The sequence below is a fragment of the Marmota monax genome, unplaced genomic scaffold (assembly GCF_021218885.2).
Source record: "Marmota monax isolate L192 unplaced genomic scaffold, Marmota_monax_Labrador192_F-V1.1 WCK01_AAM20220418_F8-fsc01580, whole genome shotgun sequence".
NCBI lineage: Eukaryota > Metazoa > Chordata > Mammalia > Rodentia > Sciuridae > Marmota > Marmota monax.
In genome coordinates, this window is record NW_026692784.1 from 1 (window position 1) to 27,210 (window position 27,210).

General features: G+C 46.8%; 1 protein-coding gene across 4 annotated transcripts; it reads right to left on the minus strand.

Moving 5' to 3' along the window:
- Positions 1 to 2,400: 2,400 nt before the first annotated feature.
- On the minus strand, positions 2,401 to 26,480 carry LOC124094905 (E3 ubiquitin-protein ligase TRIM35). Of its 4 annotated transcripts, XR_006852371.2 has the most exons (8): positions 25,945 to 26,475; positions 20,682 to 20,777; positions 16,910 to 17,140; positions 14,338 to 14,360; positions 13,399 to 13,517; positions 12,118 to 12,590; positions 11,577 to 11,676; positions 2,401 to 10,658 (listed from the first exon to the last, which is right to left on the minus strand). XR_006852371.2 is itself a non-coding variant. In XM_046447907.2 (7 exons), the coding sequence occupies exons 1-7, from the start codon at positions 26,377 to 26,379 to the stop codon at positions 12,013 to 12,015; spliced, it is 1,269 nt and encodes a 422-aa protein (XP_046303863.1). In that variant the 5' UTR covers positions 26,380 to 26,475; the 3' UTR covers positions 2,401 to 12,012. The 4 variants fall into 4 exon arrangements, 3 of the variants coding, with proteins under 3 accessions (XP_046303863.1, XP_046303862.1, XP_046303861.1); XM_046447907.2 differs by having other exon boundaries at positions 2,401 to 12,285; positions 12,499 to 12,590; XM_046447906.2 differs by having other exon boundaries at positions 2,401 to 11,676.
- Positions 26,481 to 27,210: the final 730 nt, after the last annotated feature.

Sequence of the window (27,210 nt, forward strand, 5' to 3'; positions counted from 1 at the left end):
GAAGTCTTCCTTCCCTCTGGTACTGAGGACTGAATCCAGAGGTGCCCTACCACTGATCTACATCCCTAGCCCTTCTCATTCTTTTATTTTTGAGACAGGGTCTCGCATTCTTGCCAAGAATGCCTTTGAATTTGCCATCGTCCTGCCTCACCCTCCCCAGCCGCTGAGATTGCAGGCATGAGCAGCAAGCCTCCTACAGTTGAAGACTATTAAATGCCAAAGGAAAATTCTAACAGTAAATGAATAAAGAAGGCTACAAGAAATAAAATGTGATCTAATTTACAGAAAAATCTTACGCTTTTAAGTTTTAAAATATAGGAAGAAACTGCATCAAAATGTTTTAAAACACTACCCTATATAGTGGAATTCTGGATCAACCTTTTTACAAATTTCTAAATAGACCTCCATTACATTTACCCACCAAGTGTGAGTGTGTGTCTCCATGTCTGTACCTGTATCTACAACACCTTGGCACCATTTGTTCTTATTTGCTTTATTTCCATCTCTAACTCCTCACTTCTCTATCTAGGCAAAGAGAAGTCAAAAAGGAGGGACATCTTTTTTTCTGGCTTCCAGGGTTTAGGAAGAGTTAATTAACCCCTAACTACCTCCTTAGCTTAGGCGTAGCACTGACTTTAGATTGGCTGATAGTGACATCATGCCAGTGGCAGCAGCCAATCGTGGCGTTCCTACCTAGGAAGTCCCAGATGCCTCGGTGTTGGGGGGGGGGTGGGGAGAGTGTGGCTCGGCTCTGGAGAAGGGAGTCCCTCTGTGCACGCTGCGTCTCCACTCCGTGCTCCTGCGTCCCACTTACCTGGACCTTCGGGGCTTGGGCGTGCTTGTTGTGCACACAGCCCCCGCCTGGCTCCCCTCCAGGCCTCGCGTCCTCTCCTAGCCCTTCTGTTGCAGCTTCACCAGTTGCTTTCAGGCCACCGCTGTCGCTTGCTTGTTTTCCAGCGGGTGACCCTGGGTCCTGCTGACAAAACCCTGATTCCTAATCAGTGAAGGCGACTGCTGTCTTTTGTTGCCTGGCGCTTGGCCTCTTTCTGTTGGGACGCAGCCCAGCGCTTCCTCCCCCTGGCTTTTGTGTTCAGGTTTCCCCTCCTGGCCTCACAGTTGTCAAAACAAAACCCGTGGCAGGGCACCAAAAGGCACCTCATTGCTGAATGTGACTCACGTTTTCTACAGGTTACCTTTTTCTGGCTGCAGTTGTAAGGCTTTCTCATTTACAAGACAAAGGAAGAAGTTGGGGGGGGGGCGAGGAAGGAGAGGAAAACAAAACTTGTGCATAAGCAAACCGTCCCCAAACCTCCATGGAGAACAATATTACTACGAAAGATTGTACAAGGTTGGAATTGCACCGGCTGGAGTTTTATGTTTGGCTTTAGTCGAGAAAACATTTCTTTATGTCTTAAATTTGTTTTCTTAAAGTGGCTTCATAGTGTTCCGTCATATGTAATAATTCACTTAAGTCTTCCCCTACTGGTGGATATTTGGGTTATTTTCCACTCCTATTTTAGGTCTGTCACGAACAAGGGAGGCTCTTTTGTACATTTTTCTTGTGCCAGTGTATGAATTATTTTCTTAAATACAAGTTTAGTGAAATTGTCATTTTACCTAAAATATTTTGGTTAGCTTTCTTTTCTTGTTACTCCAAATTAAATTGAAAGTCACTTAACCTAATATTAGAAACAAAATTATAGGTAGAGTTATGCCTTGTTCTGGATTGGATTGTGAATGTCCCCCATATGCTAAAGGCCTGGTCACCAGCCTATGAGGCTTGTTGGGAGGTCAAATGTATCATCAAAAGAGTTTTTCAAATGTAAGAAGAGATCAAATAAAAAACTGGGCTCCGAAAAAAAAGTATTAATTTATAAATAAACATGATTTAGACTTCACTTTACCAGTTTTGCAGTAGTTCTAATATGTTTTCAATTGGATCTCTTCAGTTTCTTGGCAATAATTATACCAGCACGTTTGCAGTGCATATGTGACATTGAGCTATATATATATATATATATCATATAAATACATATTTATATAAGTATGAATATAAATACATAAAAATAAATATATTAAATATATTTTATACAAATATTTATATTTTATACAAAATATATATTTAATATATATTAAAATAATTTTTTTAAAAATAAGAAAATCCTTTTATATCCCACTTTGAATTCCTATCTGAAATTATTGTCAATCCTGTTTTCTTTCTGTGTGGCTTTGTATTGTTCAGAACCAAATTTCTTGCTACTGTGGTTCATTTGGTCATTTAGTATGAAGTATTTTTGTAAACAGTTGATTATAATTTGTCTTAAAACTCTAAATTGAGAACCTTAGTTTTTAAATAAGACCATTTTAAAAATGTTTATTTGTTGGCATAGCAGCAATGACTTTATTTTGTGGATCTTTATTTACTTGATGTCAGTCTTAATGCATGTACTCTTTTTTCTTTTATATTTTTTCCTGTTTTGGAAGTAAACTGTGCTATTTTAAAAGTCTCTCAGTGTTTTAATACTCCCTTAAAATAAATGCTCAGTTAATACTTGTTTCAGCATCAAAGTACAGAATAAAACAAAATTTTTTTTTAAAATTCTTGTCCTTTCCACCCCTTTTCTTCTTTGTGAAGTAGTTTAGAAATTCTATATTTCCTTGCCTCCAAATGTTCAGGGTCTGGTTAATATGACCTGAAGTTATCTAATCAGATCATTGTTATTAAATTATACTTAACAGTATACATCATTTCTTCCGAGAAATATTTTTTGACAAAGTTAAATTATTCCAAGTACAGTTCATTGGAGATTTTATTTTCTGAACCTTTACATATTTGAAATCTTTTTTCTTTTTGTCTTCACAAAACTCGTCTAGGTATAAAATTCCAATGATTCACAATCTTTGCTCAAGATTCTATGCCTTCATCCCCATTTATTTATCTTTTGGTAAACCAAACTCATTTTTATTCTTTTGCAAAAAAACTAAATTTTTGTTGTTTTGTTTGTGCCATCCTGGATTATTAGAATTTACTTTGTATCCTGTAATTCGGAATGTGTCCCATGAATTTGAATCTAATTGTACCCATCATTTTAGTTCCACACCGTTCTGATTTTTGAAATTGATTTTTATTTTCTGCCTTCTATCTTTTTTCTTTCTTAAATAGAAAAGAAAAGCCCCTCTCCCAACTTCTGGCAATGCTGCCTGAATTTGCCTTCATGGTTCTTTCCCAGTTTCTGGCTTGTTACAGTTCTTTAGACACTCCCTCCACCAGCCTTTTACTTGTAAAAGTAAAGTAAGTGAATTTCTTACTTGCCTTCTATGGTTTGGGTCTGGAATGTTCAGCAGCTCATTCCCTTCTATCTTCAAAAAAAATTTACAAAGTAAACTCTGCTAACCAGGAGGCACAAACAACACAACAAAAATTTAGTTATTTGCAAAAGAATAAAAATGAGTTTGGTTTACCAAAAGATAAACCTACTGGCCATCAGTAGGACCCATCGGATGAAGACATGCATAGGGCTGAGGGCATTGGATGCCGAGTACCTTCCCAGCTCCGCTCAGCATCAAGTAGGGTGATCTGTCTGGAGGTGGGGTCTTCTGTGTCTACAGCTCTCACAACTATGAAAAAGCAGACTGATTAGAATAAAACATAAGGAGCTGGGTTGTGGCTCAGCGGTGGAGTGCTCGCCTAGCACGTGTGAGGCACTGGGTTCGATCCTCATCACCACAAAAAAATAAAATAAAGATATTGTACTCACCTAAAACTAAAAAAAATTAATAAATAAAACATAAATAGCCAGCTATAAGCTACAGACCTGCATGCACACTGGTAAGGGTTCTTCCTATCTTTGTTCTACTGCTTTGAAGAAGTTATACCTCCCAGGATGCTAGATGTGATCGTTGGTTCCCTCTCCTCTGACCACCGTTTTCTTGGGCTTGCAGTAACTGAATGGATACAGCAAGACAAACAGAAGGAAACAGTATTCCTGACCACTTAAAAAAGCAGTTCAGACAAAAAGTTGATCTCATACAAGTAGAAAGGTGGTTACCAGAGGCTGGGGAGAGGTTGGCCAAGGGGGACTAAGTCATGGTCAGACAGGAGCAAGAAGCTCTGCTGCGCCATGCATAGTAGGGTGGCCACAGATAACAATGATGTATAATGTCCATTTCAAAAAGCTAGACGAAAGGAGTTTGACTGTTTTCCCCACAAAGAAATGATAAATGATAAATGTTTGAGGAGACAGAGATTCTTACCCTGACTTGCATCTATTGAACATCACCTGGCAGCTCAGAAATAGGTACAACTTTTGTGTATCAGATAAAGTGAAAAAACGATTTTAAAAAAGATAGCATGGGATCAGTAGAGTTAGGACACTTATGGAAACTCCCCCAATTAAAATGATGCTGGGACCTTAACCTCAACCACTGGGAGGTCTCTTCCAGGTGAGGAGAATGGCCGGCTTCCACAACCTAAATTTTTGTTTCCCAAATTTACTTTCAACCTGGGGCTTGCTTCATTTGTTTACACTCAACAGACATTAATCTCAGCAAGCTTCTCTGTCACCTGGTGTCGATGTCCTTTCCTGTTCATTCCCACTGCTGAGACCAAGCCCTCTGAGAGCCACAGGGAAGACTCCAAGGACTAACCTATAGATACAACTCCGCAGCACAAAAACCACCACCTTGCTGGAACCCCAAAATCCAATGTCAGAACCTCAGTAGCACCCGTTCCTCAGGATGCAGAAGTGGGCATGGGTCTGTTTCCAGGTGGGCGTTAAAACTCCATCTCCCATGGCTTTATAGTTAGGGGATTCCTCCCAATTTCTGCCAATATGTTGGACATGTGCCACTTTTGTGGGGGACAGGGGTTTTCATCTGTCTTCACTGGAATTGGGAGCAGCTGCACCAGGGCCGCCCACCACACACACAGCCTTACAGTGGAGTCAGTGAAGTATCTCCCAGCTCCGTCTCACGCGGCTCTCCGACAGCTCACTCCCTTCTACCTTCAACATGGTTTTTGTCATTATTGTCATTTTGTTTTCCTTGTCACATCACCTTCTTTGGGTTCCCGTTCTGCCCTCAATTTATTTCTCTAACCAAACCCTGGGCACACTTCTTAAAGGGTCATTGCTCCCCAGGATTTTGTCCATCTCTTTATTTAACTTCCCATGTGAGAGCCCAGACTCCTGTGGCCTCAACAAGACCATGTGCCAATGACTCCTGACCCCATTCCCTCACATCCAGACCCTGAGTTACAGTGCTCTTGTGACAAATGGCTTTCTCCAGGCTTCCACCGGAAAGTCCCACAAGCACAGCACAAACTCACCTGCTCTCTAGTCCCTACCTCAGTGGCCACCACCAGTCACTCAAGCCAGAAGCCTGGCAGCCACCACACTCCCAACCTTCCTCACCTAGAGCACTCTGTCCACACGGCCTGGAATCCCACCCTGCTCCAGTATTTCCAAAAGCATCTCTCCTCTTTATCCCACACTCCCTACCTAGGGTCAGACCCTCAAACTGAATTGTCCCAGTTAGGCCACATTTACTGGCGTACAGCCTAGAAGGTGCTCTGAGATCTGGGGATATTAACTCCAGGAGATGGATTTGGTCTGGCTCTATGAAGGATCACTCATGGGGCTTTGATAAGCTTCCTGCATCTGTCTCACATGGTGGTTGGCTGGAAGCAAGGATTAAAATAGAACATACTTGGAATGCCTCTTGAGTAAACTGGAGGTCCACACAGTAGGTGGTCATGGAAGAGCAGTCTTTGCCAACAGTGGAGTTCAGGGGAGGAAGCAGAAAAGCCCTGGATTGGTTGAGCCCAGTGTGTGCCATGCCCTGTGGGGGGCGCTGTTCACATGCCTCCCTCCTTCCTCAGGCTCCATGCTGCTGCTGTTCAGGGAGCAGCAAGGGACAGACTTCCTTCCCTAGAACAGGGTTGAATGGAGTCTGGCTACCCTGGCCCTCCAACTCATTTCCATGTGCCTCTGTGTTCCTCCCTGGTCTACAGTGTTCCCAGACTGTCTGTTCTCTGCACTACATTATGCAAATCCCAGCCAGCCAGTATCCATAGAAACCAAATCTCCCATCTTCCCCAGCCTGCTCCCTGGCAAAGGAAACCCACCGGAGCAACACCCACAAACAAGGACAAACAACACCCCAGAGCAGGAAGGCTTCCCTTGCCATCAGACTCAGTCCTTACTGACCTGTCTTCCCACCCTCTGGTTACTGTTGGAAGGAGAAAGTGGGACAGGCCGGGGCACAAAGTTCTGTTCTTTCTGAAATCCTGAAGGGAATATTAATAAGCTCAGCTTCTCCCATCACTAACGATTGTCTTTGTCCAATCCACATCACTATCATTAAGATCACCTTCACTGGGCATGAGTCAGTATTTGACATCATCTTCATGCATACAGCTACATGAACCATTTTGGAACATGACAACACAATTTCATTGTGCATGATACAATGACTAATTTTATGATTTGTAAAGATCTGCTCCTCTCTAGAATCTTCTGCTATGCCCAAAACATTATGACTCTTTTTCTCCAGGCTCAAAACATGAGGCAAAGCCTCTGGTACCACACCCAGATTCTTGAAGACTGTAGGCAGCTGTCTTCTCTTCTTTGGGACACATAGCCCTTGCCAATGACACGGGTGGACCTGGGGAAAAACATGCAAGTGTCCAAGTTGCCCTGTTTACAGAAGTTCAATGCTCTACCAAAGCTTCGCAGCTATGTGAGGACCAGGGCCAGGTGTAACGATAGTGAACTCAGCTGTCAATATTTGTCCAACTTCCAGAGTTTTACACACGTGCTCCCTTAAAGTCTATAACCACCTTAAGAGACAGGAACTCTTAGGTCTTTTCCACATGATGACACCAAGAAGCAGAGGGGTTGTCTCCCCCCAGGGTCACAGTGGTGGTCAGTTTGAACTCTGGGCGTCCAACACCATATCCAGCCTTTTAGCCAATGGACACCTTTGGGAGGATAGAGATTTTTAAAAAACTACGTTGAAGTCTTAGGTTTAAGGTTTCCATTTAGCTTTTCTCCTCTTGGTTTTAGACACCAATTATAATGCAATATTTAAACAAAAACCAAAATCCACCAATTGAACTGAGTGCATGAAAACATCCCAGACAAACCTCCCCCTTGAGAAGGTAAAACTATTTTAATAACATGCTTGGAGTTTTCTCCTCATGCTGGGTTGCTTACAGATACAGTATGGGACAATCTGCATTTTAATTATAGTGTGCTGGGCAGGGAGGGGCAGAATACTCTTGTAGACTATGTGCCATACACAGAATCTCTCTGTAAAGATGAAAAACAGATAGGAGGGACTGCCTACTAGGAGAGCTGAATGTGCAGAGGTGTGAGATTGTTCTAGTACATTTTGTACCTTTGGGTTTATTGCCATGTAAACAGATTATCAAACATACACAAGCACACATGTACGTGCACACGCGCCACACACACACGCACACACACACACACACAAATTAAAGGCAAATTACTGCTTGCCTTTTTTTGTAAGTGCATTCCAGGTCTGTATGTTTAACTCTGAAACCTACTTTTCTTGGTTATTACAACTACTTTTCCATGTTATTGAAACTTTTTCACAAATGTTAAGTTGTATAGACATACTCTTGTCAAAAATCTGAAGGAAAGTAAGCATTCCCAACATAACTTCCACATCTCAGCTTCTCACTTTTCTTTGGGATTCATCGTGATTGTGAATCATAATTTCAACATGCAGAACGTCCCACTTGCTGAAGAATTAGCCAACAGTAATAAGCCTATACTAGGTTTAGGGTGGAATACTCGGCATTTTTCCAAAGTCTGCCTCACTGGATCCCTGAGAAGCCTGAGGCAGGTACTGTCACCCTCTTTCTACTTGCAGCAGATGTCCAAAAGCCTCAGGTAGTTTCTCCATCGCAGGGTTGGAATCTGGGTCCAGGATCCTGACCCTTGTTCCTTACCAAATGCTGCCAGTTGTTTTGTGGAGTAGTTGAGGACAGCTTGCCTGACCTGCAGGTCATACCTCTAAAAGGTTGCATGTTGATTAGTGACAGAGATATGTTCTGAGATGTGCACTCTTCAGCCACTTTGTCACTGTGAACACTGAGTGTGCTTACCAAACCTCAATGGCACAGCCTACTGCACATCTGGGCTGTGTGGTACAGCCCCCGCTCCAAGGCTGCAAACCTGTGTGCACGCTATTGCAGTGGCACTGCCGGCCACCGTGACACAGTACATATCTAAACACAGAGAAGGCACAGAAAGATGCTAATCAGAATTTTTCAGCCCCATTATTATCTTGCTCCTACTTTGTTTTTATGACCCATCATTGACATGATGCATCCACACAAGAACCACCTACTGTGGCCTGGGACATCCCTGGACCTAGGATAGCAAAGGTGATAATGATGTAGTCCCTACACTTAAGCAGAGAATATAGTCAGGTGCCTTCCAGCAGGAGGTGCAACACGCAATAGCAGCCCAGGAACCCTGGGCAGGATCTATAACAACAGAAGCAAAGTGGGCAGAAGCCTACTGGGGAGAGTTCTGTTAATATCTAAGGTATTGGGAACACTCCTGCCGGGCACCATCACTAACCATGGGGCTCACCAGACTGCCACTGTTTTGATAGTTAACCAACAACAATCCCATTCTGCCAAAACTTCACCCTTCAGAAGCAAGAAGGAAGAAAATGGCTATTACACACTGAGTTATGACCAAGTGATCACTGGTGCCAATGAGCAAGTTCAAGGAGCCAGAGGGGACTCTCCTGCTATTTGCCTTGGCACTCACAAGTCTGCTCCCCGGGCTCCCATCTAAAGGGCACACAATTAGGGGTTAGGGAAGATCTGCAGATGAGGACATAAGCCCAGGCAGGTAAGAAGTGTACCTGAGACATCAGCACACAGGTGGTGCAGCAAATATAACCAGAACAGTCCGAGTAACCAACAGCAGGTCACTATGATACAAATGGCCCTGTGAGTACCAGGCAGCGTGTGTGACAGCCTGGTGTGCCTGGAGCCATGTGAGATGGAGCCAGGACACCCAGTAGAACACAGTCCAGCCACAGTGAGCTCCGAAAGCTGCATTGCAGAAATGCACATGAGCAGGTCAGGAGTGGGGGCCACTCTGGGTGGCCACTGGAGACCAAAGGATGGTGCATCTGGTGGCAGCACATAGATGGATTCAAAAGGAGAATAAGACAGGCAGTGTACAGGGGGCTGCTGCCTCCAGGGTGGATGCCGGAATGAGGAGTAAGAGGTACAGGTGGGAGAGTATTCAAGGAAGACCCTTGGAGAGGGGCTCGCTGCCAACAGGATAGCCACCTTACCATGAGCATATCCAGAACCAAGGCCAGATGGTCTTAAGGGTAGTGTCAAAAGTAGGATTCCTAAGATCTGTAAGCAACCGAAAAAAAAAAAAAAAATACCAGACTGGACAATATCCAAATTAAAAAACTGGGGGTTTCAAAGGATGTCACCAAGAACGTGAATGGACACACCTAAAATGAAGAGGAAAGTTTATAAGTTCTATATCTGACAAAGGGACTAGTCTCTAGAATACATAGAGAACCCTTACAACTCAACAAAAAGACAACCCAGCTAAAAATGGGGAAAGGCTCTGAAGACAGTTCCCCCAAACAGATATACAAATGGCCAATAAGCACATGAAAAAGCTACTCGGTATCAGCATCAAGGAAATACAAATCAAAGCCAAAGCCATACCACTTCACCGTCACAGGAGGGCTAAGTCAGAACACAGATCACAGTGCTGACAAGGGTGCTGTGCACCCGGAATCTGCACACACTGCTGGTGGGAGTCAAAGGCTGCATCGGAAAGCAGCTTGGCGGTTCCTCAAAAGGTTAAGAAGAGTCACCATAAGACACAGCATGTCTATGCCTAGGTGGACACCAAAGAGAAAGAGAGACAGATCCACAGAAAAATCTGTACACAGATGTTCCCAGCAGCACTACTCAAAACCAACAAAACGTGGAAACAGGCCAAATACCCATCAATTGGCGAACAATAAAACACAGTACATCATTTCATACAACGGAATATTACAATAAGAATACATACTACAACATGGAAAAACTCTGGCTTACAAGAACACCGAAAGAAATAATGTCAAAAGAAAAAGCACATCATTTTTATTTCTTTGAAAAGGAGGCCTAGGCTATCCAAATTATCCTATATCTTAAAAAAAAAAACCTCGTAATAGCTTGGGTGAAAATAGTTTTAAACATTTATTCTAACCAACAAGTCAGGCTGATCATACAGAATCTGTACTTGACAGGTTAAACCCCAGCAGAGCACACACACTCACAACTGCTTGGGTCCCAAAGTGCATAGAGCTTTTTTTTTTTGGGGGGGGGGTGGGGGGTGGGCCTGAGAATCTGACACAAGTGAGCTCATTTGCCAACTGCCAAGCTGGCCCCAGTGGCATGTCACACCTGGTCCCTCCCCACTAGTTACATAACCAATGTGCACAACACACTTATAACCAGGACTCCTAATTGCTGTTTAGAACATCAGCTGTTATGAAGTGGGGAATCCAGGCTGGAACGTGCCCCTAACTATAACACGGTACCCACGGGACAGTATCTCCTTCCATGTTGCCAGTTCCCAGGACACAGTGAGCTGGAAATTAGAAAGCATTTGCAGGCATGAGAAAGGAAAGGTGGAGGTTTACAGTGGAGAGGAGAAACAGGAATGAAACCCAACAGGGAGCAAGCCAGCTGAGGTCAGTGACACGCAGCAGTGAGGACGAGGGACACTGCCTTCCTTCCCACTGCACAGCACCTGTCTTCCGAACGGCCTCCCTTGGATCACACCCTTCCTTTCTTCCTAACTGGAGAGGGCACCTCTTCCCTTCCCTTCTCATACTTTCACCAGAGGAACTCACCCCACAGAATTATAGAAGGACATGGTCTTCTAGTCCCACTGTCTATTGTACAGATGAGGAAAGTGAGGCCCAGCGAGGGAACAGGTGCACAGCATGATTTTAAGTTTGTTAAGTGCTCAGGAGCTCTTGGTTCAGAGGAGATTAGCTCTAGATGTACAACCAGATAAACTGGAGTTGAAGGATAGGGATGGGCAGCTTTGCCTCCTACCTTACAGGACCCCCAGGAAGATCTGTGCAAGTTTTAAATTAGTAACATAAAGCAGTAGCTAAGCTGAGCCCTGCACTGTTTGCTTATTTGCTGAATTCCTGATGTTCCGGTACTGGAGTGACTGCAGCTCCTAAGCTAGCCAATCCCTAGACAGCCAACGGGCCTGAAGGCTGCCTGTCCCGTGAGTCCAGCCAACCTAGACCATGGAATCTCACCACTTCCTGTAGCAGGCTCTCTGCCAAGTCAACATCTCCTGTCCTAATCATCCTAAGGCAGGTGCAAGAAACCAGGAGCTGTCCTCACACGCCAGAACCCACCCACTGCAACTACTCAAGACTGGTGAGCGTCCACCTGGTCTATGCTGCCCCACCCATTCCTTCCCAGGAAAACCACAACACAGGCTTTGCCAGCACCTTCCCCTCTTTCCCTTTGCATCTTGACTGACCCTAGTGCTTTCCTGTGTGGCTCCATGTGGCATGGCTGGGAAATGAGTGACAGACTCTTTCCAACAGCAGTCATCTCCTGATTAGTTGGTTTAACCATACCTGGAAAATAATAAAACCTACATTTTAAAACAGGCCTGTTCTAGAAGTAAACATTTTCTCCAGAAATTCTCAAATGAGGACTTAAAAATTCACACCCTGGGTAGAGCCTGGACCCAGTGAGGTACTTCCTGGATGGCTTTTAACTGAGCAGAGAAGGGACCAAAAATAAAGACGAGGCATAGGGCCTAGAGTCACAGAAAAAGGCAAGACGGAATGGCAGAGGATGCTGGCACCTCAAAAGGTAGTGGGCAGAGGTGCTGAGGCCGGGGGTGGGCTTCAGGAAGAGGCAGGAATCAAGCAAGCCCACGGCACAGCATCCAGCAGGCCTGGGCCAGTTCAGATGTCCAGCTCTTCCTTTATAGTGATGCGCAAGGGGCAGATGCTCAAGGGCTCAGGGGGCCCATCACCCCGCGCACCCCCAAGGTAAAAGTAGGGCCGCACCTCCCCGAAGCGTGCATGGAAGGTGTATAGGTGGCAGTTATGTTCAGCATCATAGAAGGACAGCTCGCCCTCTTCGCACTCCAGCTCCACACGTAGGCGGCGCGGGATGGCCAGGACCAGGGGCGAGGTGGCCGGGTCCGAGGTCACACAGTGGTCCCCCTCCACACCCTGCGTGCGGCACACGTACCAGAAGCCAGAGCGTGTGTCATGGTAGCAGCTGTGTGAGTGGCCTTCTGCACCTGTATCTGGCTGCACCCGCACCACACCCACCCGCCAGCTCTGCAGGTCACCCAGGGCCACCTCCCAAGCATGGGAGCCCTGAGAGAAGGTGCAGGAGCCCAGCAGGCAGGGTGCTGAGGAGAAGCGCTCTGGGTTTTCCACCTGCACGCGGTAGCCATGGTTGGTGACGCTGGTGAGGTCATCAGACACCGAGAGCCAGCCTGCTGCAGTGTTGGGATCGAAGCTGAAGGGCACTGAGGGCAGAAGGGGGGCAGTCAGCAAACCTGATCCTCTCCCACCTGCCACACCAGGTGGTGTCCCCAGGGCCCCAAAATGACCACCTCAGTTCTAGTTGCCCTGGGTTGATGGGAATCATGGGTTCAAATGTATCCGCCAAAAGGTATGTGGAAATCCTAGCCCCCACCCAGTGGCCCAGAATGTGCCTTTATTTGGAAATGGGCGTTACTATAAATACAGTTAAGACGAAGTCAGACTGGAGCAGGGTGGAACTTGAACCCACCTTGACTGTGCCCTTATAAAAAGGGGAATGGAGACAACACATGAGGGGAAAAGCCATGTGGCAGAGGGTGAGGTGCTGCAGCTACAGGCCAAGGGCAGCCAGGCCTGCCAGCCAACACCAGAAGGTAGAAGAGACACAGAGGGTCCCTGCCTCAGGTTTCAGAGGACCACAGCCCTGCTGTCACCTGAGCATGAGCATCTAGCCTTCACAACCACGAGAGAATGGGTTTCTGTCATTTAAGGCACCCTGTGTGTGGTCCTTTGGTGACCTTGGACGGAGAAGGCCTTTCATTATACACGTTACAGTTCTGAATAGAGGAAGTATTTCTCTTTCTGAAGAGGACAGAGGGTCAGGGCGTATATAGGAAGGTGGTCTGCCAGGAGGGGCTGCAGCCATCAGGCAGGAGGGAGATGACCAGGGTCAAGGGCCTGCTGGGAGGCCAGTGGAGAGAATGGGCAGAGCCTGGCAGAGTGGAGCTTGGCAGCTCTGAGCTAGCATGAAGTACTTTCCCTGGGCGCGAACACCTCCCTGCACCCCTTTACCAGATTTGATGGAACTGATCATCTTCTTCCACACGCGGTACTGCAGGGAGTCCAGGTACCGGCAGGGGTTGATGAGCATGCCGGGCTGGATGGGCTCCGGCTCCACGGTGCAGAAGAGCCTGTGGAAGGAGGACTGGGCATGGTGGGTGCAGTTGGGGCAAAGCACCTGGGCTGATCTGGGTTCACTGGAAATGGGCAACAGGCCTTGCTCCCTTGCCTCAGGCCTAGGTTTCCTGGTCGCCTTCCCCAAGACAAACCTGGATTGGTCCAGGAACCGACTGAGCTGCCACACCCTTCAGGATTCAGTAGGAGGGCTCATCCCGCCCCAGCTGGGAGAGATAGAAATAGGAGGTTCTCCAACACGGCTGCCATCCTTGTGGACAGAAATCACACTTACACATCTGCTTATGGGATGTGTAACAAATTGGAAGGGACCTTAACAGTGCTCTACTCCAACAAAACCAAGAGGTCTCAGTCCTTTGCTTGAGCACCTCTAATGACAGGGAACTCACTACTTCCCCTACTTCCCAAAGCCCTCTCTTTTATCTTTGGACAGCTCAGACAGGGACATAGTTCTTAATTATTCATCCCAGAGAACCCAAAGCCATCAAGGCACACGAGTGTGCAGGCCAAGGGCCTGTCCTGAAGCTCTCAGAGGGAGGAGGCTGGTCAAGAAAGATGTCTAAATGTTAGAAGGCCACTGAGAAGCATGAGTCGATGCATGCTGCTCTCCCTCCCCTCACAGTGGCTGGAGACCCTCCATGCCAGCCAGAATCGAAGAGCCTCAAAGAAAAGTCTCTCCATCTGGCAGTCCCCACCACTCCCTGTGGATCCCATCAGCTGGCTGCGTTACCTGCCTGGCCCTGAAGCCACTGGATTTTGCACCTTTGGTGTTTCTGCCTGCTCTTCCCCTCCCCTCCACCAGACTTGGCAACTTACCGGCGCTTTCGGCTCTTGTGTTTCTGAAAGACACAGACACAGACACAGAGAAAGCATAGTAAGTTTCTGACCTCAAGAGGAGCCATGCACCCCATGTTCATGGATCAGAAGACTTAATATTGTTAAGACATCCATTCTCCTCAAGCTGATCTAGGTATTCAGCAGAATTCCTTTCAAAATCCCAGGTACTTTCTTTGTAGAAACTGATTCTAAATTTCATATGGAAATTCAAGGAACCCCAAAGAGCCAAATAATCTTTAAAAAGAAGAGTAAAGTTGGAGGACTCACACTCCCCAATTTCACAGCTTATTATAGAGCAACAGTAGTCAAGACAGTGCAGGACTAACATGTGGGCAGACGGGGAGATCAATGGAAGGAACAGAACTGAAAGTCCAGAAGTAAACCCTCACATTCACTGTCAGCCAATTATCTATGAGGGCAGCAAAATCATTTAAGAGAGGAATGGTCTTTCCAACAAATTGTAAAAATTGTTAAAGTACACAATAACATGTCAAAGAATAAAGGTGGACCCTAACTTTATGCCATATTAAAAAAAATGACATAAAATACATCAAAAGCCTAAATATAGGCTGAGAAAGAACTTGTGCCTAGAACACAAAGAATTTTTACAACTGACAAAGAAACAACCTAATTAAAAAATGGATAAAAAAGTAGAATTGATACTTCTCCAAAGAAGATCTACAAATGACCAATAAGCACATGAAAAGATGCTAAATATCGTTAGCCATCATGAAATGCAAATCAAAATAATGAGATACCACTTCAAACTCAATGGGATGGCTACTTATAAAATATATATATAAAGAGTTGGCAAGGATGTAGAGAAAGTAGAATCATTATTCACCGCTGATGGGAATATAAAACAGTGCACTTGCCTTGCAAAAGAATCTGGCAGTTCTTCAAAGGGTCAGAGTTACCAAAGAAGCTAGCAACATCCAAGAGAAATGAAAACATGTGCATATAACTGGTACATTAGCTGGGTGTGGTGGCGTGTGCCTGTCATCCCAGTGACTTGGGAGGCTGAGACAGGATCACAAGTTCAAGGCCAGCCTCAGCAACTTAGACCTCAAGCAAGTCAGCCAGACTCTGTCTCAAGATTGAAAAAAAAAAAAAAAAAAAAACAAGCACTAGGGATGTAGCTCAGTGGTAAAAGCACCCTGGGTTCCACCCCCAGTACAAAACAAACCAAAACCCTGGTATATGAATGTTTATAGCCCATAGCCCCATTACCTACAAGAGCAAAAAGTAGAAACAACCCAAATAATCACAAATTGATGAACAAATAAAATGTAATATACAATGGAATAGTATCATTCGACCATAACAAGGAAAGAACTATTAGATGCTAAGACATGGATGAAGTTTCAAAATATGCTGCGTGAAAGAAACCAGTCACAAAAGATACATATTATATGACTCCATTTATGTGAAATGTGTAGAATAGGCAAATTAGGTAGACAAGAGAGATTGGTGGCTGAAAGGCACCAGGACAGGAGGGATAGGAGAGTGAGTGCTAAAGGATTTGGAGCTTCTTTTTGGGTGGATGAAATGATCTGAAATACAGACTGTCATGATGGTTGCACAATTGTACAGGGCTGAAATCAATGAACTGTATGTTTTAAATAAGTGACAAGCTGGGTGTAGTGGTGTGGGGCTGTAGTTCCAATTATTCGGGAAGCAAGAAGATCACTCGAGCCCAGCAATTTGAAGCCAGCCAAAGCAAGAGTGAGATCCTATCTTTTAAAAAGCTAAATAACAACAACAAAAATGGGTGATTTACACAGTGCAGTATGTAAATTGTATCTCAATAAAGCTGTTATTTAGAAAAACAAAATCACAAACCAAAATCATTGGCAGGATGAAGATTTCCTTAGCAGAATCTTCAAGGAAAGAACCAATTTAAATCCATTGAGTGATTCTATAATCAGGGCCCTCTGATGAAAAGGCATATCATGGCTTGACATGAGATGGTCAACCCACAAAGGTCCTCCCCAGGATGGGACACACTGCTGGAACACAGTATTTGCCACCCACCCCCACCCGCCATTCCAGAAGGTGAGCTGTCGGTGGTGAAGAGGATAGCGTGTCCTCCTGATCATCCTGATTTACAAACCAGCCTTCAAGTTACAGAAACTTCTCTGCGGGGCCCAACGATGCAATCAACCAAAGTGAGAAAAAAATAAACTCAACGGCATTTGTTTTTTTAAGTGAGAATGGAATCATTCTTAAGAGAGAACAAGCCATATTTAAATATTAAAAAAATCTGATTTTGAAAGACCCCGTTTACTAGGGGTAGAGAGAGAAGAAACCAAGGATGGCACAAAAGCAAAGAGAACAGGGGGAGCGAGAGAGAGGGAGGGCAGGGGAGAGAAGAGGCTGGAAACGCCACCCCGTCACGCCTGTGGCCTCTGATTAGCAGCACACCGATGACATCCCTCAGGACCAAAGCCAGGAGGCCACAGGAAGACTGGCATGGCGGGGCTGGTGACCATGGTTCTCTGGTCCCTGAACATCCGTCCCCATCACAGAACGCAGCGGCCGCGCTCCTCACCATGAGAAAAGAGATGTCGTCTTCCTTCAGTTCCATCTGCAGCCGCTCAATCTCGTGGGCCAGCACCTCCGTCTCTTCTGTGAGTTGCTTCATCTTCTCATCAGCCAGGAGCTGCTTCTGCCTGGTCTCCTGGGCCACAGCGTCCAGAACAGCCTGCTCCTCCACCCTCAGGAACTCACGGAGCTTGTCGAACTCCTGCCGGATGCGGCCTTCCAGCCACGCAGCCTCCACCTGCAGCAGAGAGCAGAGTCAGTGACTCAGACCTGGGGAGCCTCTGCTGTCCCCAAGCTGGTGACCTTCAGACTTTCAGAAAGAATCCTATGTAGAACCCTAGAGATGAAGCATCGACGCAAGACTTGACTAGCACAAATTTATAAGTTTAAATTTCAAATGGGAGGGCATAGAAGCTGTTTTGATAATTTTTTAGAAATCACTGGTCAAGCACGGTGGTGCACGCCTGCAATCCCAGTGATTTGGAACACTGAGGCAGGAGGGTTTCAAGTTCAAGACCAGCCTCAGCAACTCAGCAAGGCCCTAAGCAGCTTAGTGAGACCCTCTTTAAAAAAAAAAAAAAAAGAAATCACTGCTTATTGATGATAACCCTAGTCCTGTAACCTCCTCACACACAACAGTCTGTATCTCATTTGGGTTCTCAATAGCATGGAAAACCCTGTGTGACAGAAGTGAATTATTTCAAATAGCAACAATTTTTAAAACTTGTTTGCCTTCAAATCTTTTGCCCTTAAATATGTCTGATCCAGAGGGTTTACTAAAACAGTGGGAAATATTTAACACTCAACCATAAAAATGTGGACATTCTAAATCATAATCACAAAAAATATTAAGAAAATGAGACCCAAACCATGCAAATACTCAGAGAAAAAGCAAAGAAATACTTCTTGCCTGAGAATAAGAAAGAAATTGCTTAGCATAATATGAAACAAAAAAGACTCAAACAATGAGATACATGAATGTACATAAAAGATAAGCTTTAAATGGCAAGACCTTATAAGCAGGGTTAAATACAAGCATGTAATTCCAAAATGATTACTGTATAAATGACCCCCCCCCAAAAAAAAAAACCCTGAAAATAATTCATTGAAAAAGAAATGACAAACTGGGAAAAATGTTTGCAATGTATTCAACAAACTAGTATTAGTCTTAATATACAAAGCACTCCAAAAATCCAATGGGAGAAAAGACAAATATTCCAAGAACAAAAAAAGGACATGAATTGGCATTCACATCATTCACAGAAGAAATCCATACTGTGAAAAGATGGGCAAACGAGAACAGACCTCCTAGGAAGAATGGAATCTACTGATTCTTCTCACACAGGACAAGGAAGGATGGAGCAAAGAGGAAAACTCTGCAAGAGCTGAGGCAACTCCAGCCACTGTCACACTGGCAGGGACAGCCTCATGGTAAAGGGGTAAACGACAGAATGTATACTCAGTGACTTGGATTCAGAGAATTTACAGGAAAAGCACCCATCCAGCTAGAACTCTGGAGGCCTCAACCTGACCACCTTAAGAACCCTGGCCTCCACAAGAAGCCTAAGAGCTCTCTGCTGCCTGGCATGGAGAGATGGATGCACCCCCACTTCCCCCCAGTCCAGCCCCACACCCACAAATCTAGGTATTCTGATCATGGAAATGTACAGGGAAGCATTCCCCTGGTGAGCAAACTCCTGGGGGGTAACAGGCACCTTGTTTCCCACCTTTAGAATGCCCTGCAATCTCTCTTAAATATAGCTAACATATATGCAATGTCTAGCTGGTATGGCAACGCCCTGAGAAGCCTCTGTGTTAGAGGCTCATCAAACCTCGACCTTGATTGCAGGCACATAGTTCCTTGGAATAAATTATTTGCTAGATAACTACAATGTTTCACCAAGCTCTGCTGCTCCTGGAGCTGCCCGCCTAACAGTAACTTCAGACAATGGACTTTCTTGAGAACTGCACAAAGCTCCTACATTGCATACTATAACTGTAAAATTTAACTGCAGAATAAGCAACCTTACTGATACTCTAAACAATAATGTAGTTATGGTACTGATGACCAAACGTAACCTATTGGTATAAATAAATGTGGCCACTTGGACACCTTCCCTGCCTCTGCACCTCGTCTCTGTGTCTCCCTTTATTATTTGTTTACACACAAAGCCAGCCAAACAGCTTTGGCCATGACGACATGGGTTACAGGGCAGAAATGAAGCCTGATGACTCCATGACAGCACCAGAAGAACACCACAAACGGTGTCCTCCAGAAACGGCAGGCTGCAATCTCATTTGTGGACTGGAATCTCGGTCTGTACTCATGGCTCTGACCTAAGATGATCAAATGGTGTCACTCTGTCAACTCAGCTTCTTGGTCTCCAAAACATCACAAACGTTGAATGGCCTCTCTCTGTGGGCACTCAGATGCATTTCCTTATCTCAAAGTTTCACAAAAATCCTAGGAAGAGGGAATTTCTTTCTACAGGTGAGTGCATGAGTTTGGTGGGGGCTGAGGGATCTGCATGTAGACACAGGGTTGGATTTCCAAGGTCAGCCTGCAGCTTACTGCCCTGGCCTCTGTATTTCACAGCCCTGACTCCTGCTCTGCTCCTCCAGCTTCAGACAGGCTGGTTTCTGACTGTCTCGCTGCCCCTGGCTCTGGTCTCTCACCTTCTGAGAGATGACTGCTTCTAGTAATTACCACCAAGCTGCACTCATCTGAGCCACAGCTGACACACCTGGTTCGGGCTGCTGGGCACTCCCCTGAAGTCCCTACAGTGCCTGAGTGGCCAAGGACTGGGCTCAGGGAAGCCTCCTAACATCTAGCTATGGAACCAGCCACAAGCTCATTACTGGCCCCCTACAGGTGCCCAGAACTTCCAGACATTGGGAATGTGCTCACTTTCCTTGTATTTTGATGACAGGGGACAAACTAGAAAACAACAAGATAATGAAGTGTCTTGAAGAAAATGAGGGAGACCTGAAGCAGGGTAAAAGGGAAGGGCTAGTCTGGGTAGCAGCAGGGAAAGCTTCCCAAGGGACGTGTAAGCTGAAATTTTAAAGGCATCTTTGACTATAGGGCCAGGGGAACAGCTTTAGCTCATTTAAGGGACAGAGAAGGCCACAGAAGTGGCAGAAGCACAGAGCACCAAGCCACAGAACAGCAGATGAACTTGGGGCAGGCAAGGGGCAGACGATAGCCTTGGCCGTGGGAAGGAGTCTGGACCGCAGTCTGGGGCACAGAACTACACTAGTGATTTTAAGCAGAGGAATGGCACAGCGATGTGCTTTTCCAAAAGACCACTGGAGTGCTCAGAGAGTGGAAAGAACAGAACAAAGAACAGAAAACCAAGAACAGAAGCAGGGAGCAGGCCAGGAAGGAGGCGCAGCAATGCAGGTGGAGTTCTATGGACATGTGTGGTTCAGAGACAGGGAACAGGGCTGTGGTGGAGTGGACACGGGCACTGAAAGGACACCAGGAATCACAGGAGCCCAGTCGGCGGGGGCCTGCACGGAGTGAATGGCGAAATGCAGCACACAGTGAGGTTATTCTTAAATGACAGTGCAATGGCACGGGTGGCTTCTTAGGCCATGCCTGTGCTGCTGGCGTGCCATGCCCAGGTCTTCAGTGAGGCAGTGTAGCCCAGTCAGCAGCTGAGAGCAAGGCTGTATGAGACTTCCAAGTCCACAGCTAGCCCATGGGCGGCATCAACAGAGCCAAGGCCAACCCTCCCCTGCTTCTCCCTGGCTGCACGCTGGGTCCAAGCACTCACCTGATTGTGCTTGGCGATGGCCTCGTAGGAGCGTCGCATGGCCCAGAAGGCCTTGGCTTTCTCCCGCAGTGTGTACTCCATGTTTCTACACTTGGCCTGATGTGGGGAATGAGAAGGAGGCAGGGAGGCAAGTTAGGACTGGAGGCCAGACAGGGAGGACAAACACGACATTTATAACTGGAATTCCACTTTGACAAGACCATGAAAACAGCATTTACTGAACCTGGTCCATGCCAAGCCCCTGGGGCACAGCTGAATGTTAGTCCTGATCTCAAATCATTTCTTTATAATGCTAAGGGCCTTCAGAAGTCCTGTAGCCCAGCTCCCTTGTCCTATGCCTGGTACAGGGAACAGGGCTGAGGAGGTAGAGGGGCCTGTTGTCTCTCAAGCTGGCCATAATACAGCACAGAAGGGCATCCTGCTCAGCCTGGGACTGGTCCAGGCTGAGCTCTGAGTCCCTGAGCTGTGGGGATAAGACAGGCGGAGGGACCACAGTCTCCCTTTGAAATTTTCCAGACTGTACTGGTCTGAAGTCACTAACCTTAGGGGGTCTGACCCCCTCATTTCCCATCAAATGAAGTTATTTCCCCTAAGGCCTTCTCTAAACACTCCCTCCAGACCCCTCCTTCTCCTGACATTCTCATATTGCTTAGATCATGTGACAGACTTTAATTGTCAAATTCAAATATTTATCTCTTCAGTAGTTTTTGTTTTTTAAATTTTAATTATTGCTTCTGAACTTTCTGGACTCCCTGAAGAACACTGTGAATTTTAGGTTGGATTCCTACATTTTCATCTACATTGTGAGAAACCTTTACATAAATTTTCTTTTGGAAAAATAGTAAATATTCTAATAATAATAATCTAATATTACTAATATGAGATTAATTCTAATAAAAATAATAATGATTCTAATAATAGTACTGGTAAATTACCATCAACATTTATGGAGCATCTACATGTAGCAGGGACAGTGCTAATGACTTAATACCAGTTTCCTACCTGATAAGAGGGATATCACTATGGAGCTCATGGGTTGACAAATCAGTGCATGTCAAGGGCTGAGAAGCAGGCAGGCACACAGTATGTGCTGCAAGGTCTAGCTCTTAGTACCAATAAGTAACACTTGTGAGCCAAGAAATTTAATTCTCTTACCAGATGTTCCAGGTTTCTTAATGTACAGCATAAATGCTAAGATAACCTCATCTAGATCTCATCCTTATCCAACTCCAATTTGTTTTCCAGATCTTTCTTCCCCCTTGATATGCAGACTCATCACAAAATAGGTGTTTACCATGGTGCCTACTGCTGGGACCTCTTCACTCAGGAGCCACAGTGGGCAATTGAGACTCCCTCTCTGCCGGGGGCGCAGGCTTAACAAGGAGGCAATGACCATCCTCTATTGCAACAAGGGATCTGCCAGGCTTGAATTGAAAGCTGAGGACCCAGAAAGTAGTGAATAGTTAGGAAAGGGTAGAAAGAACTAGAAGGGGAATGTCTTAGTCCATTTTCTGTTTGCAGTAATACAACAGCATAGGACAAGCTATTAGGAAACAGGCTGATTCTGGCTCAGAGTTCTGAGCTGAGACTTAGGGCCATGTCTGGTGATAGTCTTCCAGAATAGCTGAGTTCCAGTATGGGTGAGGGCATCACACAGTGGGAAACAGGAAGTGCATGTGAATCCTGTTTCTTCCTTTCTCATAAAGCCACCAGGATGGTGGGGGCTCTGACACTCCTATCTAATCCTACTCAAAGGCTCCACCTCTAAACACCAGTCACATTAAGTTTCTACCCTCTTAATACCTTGCAATGGGGATTAAATGTCAACCTGAATTTTTGGAGAGGAGAACCACATGCAAACCATGGTGGGGAGACCCCTGAATGTGGCTAAGAGTAACTGGAATCCCTCGGTTGACACTTCTCAGGCTGATTCTGAGAAGGTAGCCCCAGGCAGGGGACCAAGGCTTCGGACCGACATCAAAGTCCAGAGGCATGTATAAGAAAGGGGTCCAGACAAGGCAGTTAGAGGCCTGGGCCTCGGAGAGAGTTTGGAGTGGGTCTGGTATTAAAAACACTAAACTTGAGTTCTGACCCCAGAATTTTACCATGTTTACCCCAAAGCTGCAAAAAGTGCATGAATTTTCCCAAGTTTCCATTTTCTCATTAGTAAATGTAACTATCTTCACAGTCCCCTGGAAGGGTCTGTGTCTGAGTATTTTGTGGATTTGCAAGTAGTCTAAGAGAATTCTGAGTTAGTGTTTTCGCTGAATGATGAACAAAACAAAACCCACCAAGATAAGCCCATCTTGAGTTACCTCATACACAGTGTGACACATGCTCTTGGTTCCTACAACATCAGCACCAGCATGTGTAAATGGCACTAGTCTGTATGAGTGTCATGGTCTTGGCCTAACGAGGGAAGAGCAGTACATTCAGCAGGTAGAGAGTGTATGGGTGCTGTAAGCTGGCCAACCATGTGCCATGTGCATCACCTGAGTTTGAGTTTCTGAGTTCTTCAAACAGGGAAGCTTTTGACTCCTGAATCAAGCCAGCACTTGGAACACAGTAAAGAGAATCAATCAAAAGGATCTCTGCCAAGAGTAAAGATTTAGTTTCAGCAAAATAAAATCTTATAATTAATATTTTAACTGGAATTGTATAGATCCTAATTTTGCTTGGACTTAATCTGGCAACTTCCTTTGGTTTATTGCATATCTGTGATATAGGCAAGAGCAATTTATATGTTTTGTGCTTGTGTGTACCTACATGGTAACATATTTAAGCCACACTGTTGGAACACTTTTTCCTTTAAGAAGAGCAGGCACGTTGTTCAGGTTTGAGAAACACTGCGCTCCAGGACTTCCTAAGGTCCCCCAAGCACTTGTATTCTTTCCAGAGCTCTGTTTAAACATTTCCATTATATTCCAAAATTTCCTAAGTCCTTCTGGTCATATCTCACACCAGGCAAACTCTTTAACATGTCCTTGGATGCCCTGTGGGATCTGTCCCAAACTTCTTCATTCCTCATGTAGAATGTCCTTCGGTCACTGCAGGCCCCACCCAATGCCCCCACTACTGCTACTGGCCTTCCCTTACTCCTCTGGGCCTTCAGGTCTTGTGAAATCAGATCTTCAGAGGTTCCTTCCCATGACTCAACAGACGAGAAAAGCAGGCCTTCCTCTTAGAATGTCCCATCCTTCACTGAAACTTCAATTATTAGTGAGAGTATTCAACTGTGCCTGTCAACTTCATCCAGGCAGGGTCTCTAGGACTGGACTGTATTCTGCTGGACACACTGTGCCCAGCACATTGCAGGTGTTCAACCTATCTGCTCTCCGCACATTGACAATGATCAACAGCCACCCAGATGCCTGCTTATCCAAACACAGTTGGCTGCCCACAGCTCTGGGATCAGAGCACCAGCAGCACTGAGAGAAGGCTCTCTCAAAGCCCATGACCAGAGCAGGGACCAAACTAGGCCCAGGGGAAGTCTAGCTACTAGCTCTGTGACTTTGGCAGTTACTTAAACTGAGACTGTCTTTATACTGTACCTCATTACACTGTAAGGTAGGGATAACGCTACTACCTACAGCAAGCTGAAATGCTCCACAATCCTGCAAAGCCCAAGTTCTAATCACTACAACCATGAATGTTACGGCAAAAGGGATTCTGCAGATGACGGAATTAAGGATCTTGATACGGGGAGATTTCTTTGGATCATCTGAGTGGGTCCACTGTAATCACGAGGGCCTTATGAGAGAGGTGGTAGTCAGCCAAGGAAGGTAATAAGATAACTGAAGCAGAAGTCAGAGTCATGCTCCCTAAAGATGGAGAAGACAAGGAAACATGTTCTCCCCTGAAACCTCCATAAGGAATGCAGCTGTGCAGACAGCTTGAATTTGGGCCTTCTGACCTCTAGAACTACAATCAACTTATGCTGTTTTAAACCACTGTGTTCGTGCCAGTTTACTGTGTCAATGATAGAAAACTAACACACCCAGCCTTGTTGAACGTTTGTGAGCATTACATTTGCTAACATGCACATGCTTAAGAGAATCTAACATATAGCAAGTACTCAACAAGTATCCACCCTCATGATTTTTAGTTTTGCTTCATCCTTAGATGGTGGCCAAAGTGAACTTTTTTCTAAAACATACTATCTCATCACAACCCCCACCCCCCCCCACCCCCCAGTCTGAGAATCCCACAGGGCTCCCCACAGCCAGCAGGGCTTTTGACCTAGCTCCTTCTCACATGGCAGTGGAATGGGAGGGGGGATCCCATACTGCTCCCCCCAGAACCACCACGTATGTCCAACCATGCAGAACCATGTCTTGTCTACTAACTCCTGACTTCCCCCTCTAAAACATGAACTTCATAAGATAAGGGGCTATCTCTGGGACCTGAGCACCCAGAACAGGTTCTGGCACACAGGAGGCCCTCAGCTCACGTTTGTCTGGTAAATGAATGAGTCGCATCCTGAGTCAGGTGGCCAGGCTCTGCTTGCACTGTCCTCAGCTGCCCTGGACTAGACCATTCCCTGCCTCTCAGGCATCACCCTGAGGGCCCACTGGCCTGACACAAGGCTCCATCTGCATCTCCATCCCGTTGTAACCACTGAAATTCTCTAGGTGCCTGGAAAGTCAGGTTTCCCCACTTCCAGACCCTTCCAGACACTACTGTCTCTGCCACATACCTTCCCTCACTCCTTCCCCTGGCTAATAGCTCCACAGCTATTGGAACTCTCCGCGTTAAGATGCTAAAAGAATGATAGAGAATCAACCAGTGGGCCTGAGCCAAGGGCCTCTCCCCGCAGTTACACAAACTTTGGGATCAGCTGAGGACGGTGACTGAGCTGCGGAAACCTTAAGGCTCTACATCCCTTGCCAGGTCCTGGGCTCCTCTCCCACTTCTAAACTGAGGGTTCGTGGGCGTTACCCACACTGGTGCAGCTCAGAGGGACCTGGCCACCGCCGCTCAGAAAGGGGCGGGGCTGTCTGGAGAAGGTCGCTGACCCTGTCTCCCACTTCCTGTTTGCACTCTCTGACCCATCCTGGGCCGGCCTTGAAGAAGGCAGACCCAACAGATAACCACATTCGCGGTGGGGGTCTTGAGGAAGCCCCGGAGCTGGAGCGGGGAGCCCGGGAGGCCTGAGCACGCGCAGCGCTAGCAGGCTGGAGGGCGGAGCCCGGGTGCAGGGATGCGGTCCAGCCCCGGCCACTACGAGTGCGCTGGATCACTGGGCGCTCACCGCCACTCTTACCCGAAAGTCGTGGGCAGTGTCCTTCACTGGCTGCATGCGATGTCCCCGGTGGCGGGGGTCGGCCTGGCATGAGCAGCAGAGCAGCTCCTTGTCCTCGAGGCAGAAGAGACTCAACTGGCCGCGGTGCAAGCGGCAGAGGCGCGGGGATCGCGGGCCTGTCCAGCGCGCGCCCTCGGCCTCCTCGCGCAGCAGCTTCTCCACCAGGTTGTTCAGGGTGTGGTTGGTGCGCAGGTCGGCGGGTGACGCCCGGTCCTTGCACACGGGGCAGGTGGGCGCCACTTGCACTTCCCAGCAGCGGCTCACGCACCCGCGGCAGAAGTTGTGGCCACAGTGCAGCGTCACCGCATCGCGGAAGGGGTCGTAGCAGACGGCGCAGAGCAGCTCCTCTTTGAAGGAGCGGGAAGGCCCGGGGGACGCGGCGGGCCCGGGCTCCATGACCCATGAGCTGCGGGATCCGGCACCCGTAACTTTGGCTTGCGTCCCTCCCGCCAGGCAAGTCGCCGACAGCCGGGCGGTAGGCGGTGCCCAACCCCTTCCTCTCGCGGCGGTGAGCGGCGGCGGCGCTGGCCAATCGCGAGTGGCGTGCTTGGCTGGTTCCGCCCCACTTCCTATTTGCGCGAGAAGGCGGGAAGAGCGGGTGGGCTGCGGAGCTGGTCGTCGCCGCCCTCTGCCGACGGGCGCGTCCCCCAGCCGCGCTGCGCTGCGCACCCTGGTGTCACTGGACGCCTGCGTCCTTATTGAAGTGGGAAATGAAGTCTAGGAACCCCTTCCTTAACCGAGTCCTGGAAACCTCTGGCCCGCGACATGGGAGACACCCGGGATCCTGACTTGGTTCCGAAGTCGTGGCTGGGTCTTAAAGCAGCTTCCGGTGGGCTCGCGCTTAGAGTGGCGGTGCCTTCGTAAAGGCCTGTCACTCAAGCCATCGTCCATCACTTCTTTTTGGCCAGTCTTCTGGCCTGGAGGCAGCAGCGAGGAAAGCGGGTGGTGGGAAGGCCTCTGAGAAGACGCGGTTCTTGCCCCGGGGTTGAATGAGTCTAGTGTTTCAGGATGTGTCTGCTTGTGAGGAAAATGACTGTAACTTACCTCGTCCCTATGAAGTGTGAGGCTGAAAGTGAGGTAAGTGTGGAGCATGCTCCTGACATCAGGCAGGTCTCCATTAAAGCAAAGGAATAAAGGACTTCTTTGAACCAGAATCCAAGCTGAATTCCTGCCGGGTTTGCCGGGCTGAGCCCCTCCGATTCCCCTTTCCTGCATCAGTGTGATTAT